Here is a 2,390-nt window from a genome sequence, read left to right on the forward strand (position 1 = left end):
GCTGCGAGCAGCTGCCTGCACCCCCTGCCTGCATCCCCGCGGGAGGGTTTCCAGAGCAGAACCCCTCCTGCCGAGAGGGAGATGAAAATCAGCCACGCCAGATGGATTTTGGGGAGCAGGAGGTGTCCAGCGACAAGGACAGGTGACCCCTGAGGGAATTTAAGCCGGGGGGGGACTGATTTCATTACCCAAATCTGCTGGAGCTTCTTGCTTTTGGGGTAAGTTCCCAGCAAAATGTCTTGGTATTTTGGCAGGGGAAGAAGTTGAAGCAGAAGAGAGCTCCAGAGTTTTCCAGCAGCGCTGGACCCCAGGTTGGAATTGCAAAGCCAAGAAATGGTGCATTTGGTGAGTTTTAGGGTTTTTTTGATACCAAAATTGCAGAGAAAACCCCCCCCAGCTCCATGTGGGTGTCACCACTTTGGAGCTTTGTCCCCTCCAAAATCCCTGGTCCCTAAGCTGGGAAGCATCATCATCAGTGATGGGTCACCAATGGAGGAGCTTCAGCTCCTCTTGGGATCCTCCAAAAGTGGAGCTGAGCTGGGGGCAGCTTTCTGGGAGAGAGGGGCTGGCCCTGGAGCCATTCCTGCCCCACAACCTGCATGGATTTGGTTACCTGACCCAAAAAGGATTGCAGTCTTGCCCAGCATTTTTTATTCCCAAAACCAAGTTTGTACAATAAAGCGAGCGCATGAGAGACAACAGATCCAAAGGCAGTTGGGGATGCCCGACAGAATATATAAATAAAGGACAAAAATAAGCAAGATGGGGGTTTTTTGTGTGTTTTTAAAGAACGCAGAGGCCGGGGGCTGTGTAGTGCTTCAAAGGACCAGACCAAGGCCTGGGTGCTTCAGCTCTTGGCAGGGGTGGACGTGGGCTTCATGGTCTTCTTCAGGTGGTGGTAGTTCGGCAAGATCTTCATCAGGAAATCCAGCTGCAGCGTCTGGGGCTGCAAACAGAGACACAAGAGGTCAGACAGTGGCCTGCGGAGGGTGGTGGGGTGATGGTGTGTCACCCACGTTGTCACCCCCACCTGCGGCCGCTCGGTCTGGACGCGGCGGAGGCAGTTGGCCCCATAGATGACGGTGTTCTCGGGGATCACCTCGTAGGTGTTGACCTTGCAGCAGGCTCCAATGATGCAGCCGCTCGTCAGGATCACGTTCCTGCCCACAAACGCTGCCGGGAAGAGAGAAAAAACCCCACAATTTTGAGACAAGACCGTGCAATCCTCCGCTCTTCAAAGATCTCACCAGGGCCGAGACCCCAAGCCTCGACGCACCTTTGGATTCGATGACGTTGTTATCCCCCACTTTCATTGCTTGGGAATCTATGGGTCAATGTTAAAGAAAGCCGTAAAATGTTTTGCTTTTATTTCAAAAGGTCAGTGCTGAGAGGGCCCACACGCGCTTCCCCCCATGAGCGCAGTGTGTCAGACCACCGGCTTCACCGCACAGCAAGGATACAACACCCAACCTCAAAAACATTGTTGGTGCCGATCACCATGGGCTTGGGCTCCACCTCCTCTTCGGTTTCTGGGGCAATATTTTCTGGATACCTGCAAGACAGGAGAGTATATTACAAGTTTTGAGATCTGAAAGGTACTGCCTTGTCTGACAGCGGCTCCTCAGGTATTTTAGGGGCTGAAGTCGCACATATCTCATCCAGTCCTGCTAAACTGCTTGCTTTTGTGAATTGTCTCTCATTCTCAGGATTAGATCTTTCCAGGATGAGAGGGATTTGTAAGTTGGAGGGAGATTCACAAAGGAAGGACTCCTTTCCCTAGCTATAGTGCATGTAAATGCACCTAAGTTGGGGGTTTATTAAATTATAGCTCCTGAGAGTTTTTAAGTTCCTTAAAGAGCACAAATTCATGTTTGACCAGACTGATAAGGGGGAGAACCGTAGAAAACACCAACCCTCTGCAAACGCCAGCCTGGAGAACACCGATGGGCTCCCAAACCCCCTCAGAGGGACCCCAAAACCTCTCAGAGGGACCCCAAGCCCATTCAGAGGGCGATCTTTCACAGTCAGGCCCTGCTGGGAGGGCTGGCTCCCCTGAAATGGGAAGGACCCCCCCGGGGCTGCGAGGGGTGAGCCCCCTCCCTCCTCCTGGCTCCTTCCTCACCCATTGACGATGAGCGCCTGCTCCTCGATCAGGTTCCCTTCCCCGATGACGATCGGCCCCGCCTCGGCGATGATCCTGGCCTTGGGGTGGATCACGGTCCTGGGCCCTGCCCAACGAGCCCGGTGTCACCCCCGGCCAGGACGGCGTGGGAGGAAGATGGGGTTAAGGGAGGTGGGGGGAGTGGGTCCTTACCGATGGTCACGTCCCCGCGGATCTCGCTCTCTACGCACACCACGGCCCCCGGTGCGATCTTCACGCTGTGGGAACG

At 54.4% G+C, this 2,390-nt stretch overlaps 1 protein-coding gene across 1 annotated transcript; it reads right to left on the bottom strand.

The window, feature by feature from the left end:
• Positions 1-847: 847 nt before the first annotated feature.
• Positions 848-2,381, bottom strand: DCTN6 (dynactin 6; the record flags this gene model as incomplete). The annotated part of the gene is made up of 6 exons (XM_010191522.1): positions 848-946; positions 1,031-1,173; positions 1,277-1,324; positions 1,461-1,552; positions 2,123-2,228; positions 2,315-2,381. Coding segments are annotated over 6 exons (555 nt in total), but the record flags the coding sequence as incomplete, so codon positions are not given.
• Positions 2,382-2,390: the final 9 nt, after the last annotated feature.

Source organism: Mesitornis unicolor, unplaced genomic scaffold (genome assembly GCF_000695765.1).
Source record: "Mesitornis unicolor isolate BGI_N332 unplaced genomic scaffold, ASM69576v1 scaffold32869, whole genome shotgun sequence".
NCBI lineage: Eukaryota > Metazoa > Chordata > Aves > Mesitornithiformes > Mesitornithidae > Mesitornis > Mesitornis unicolor.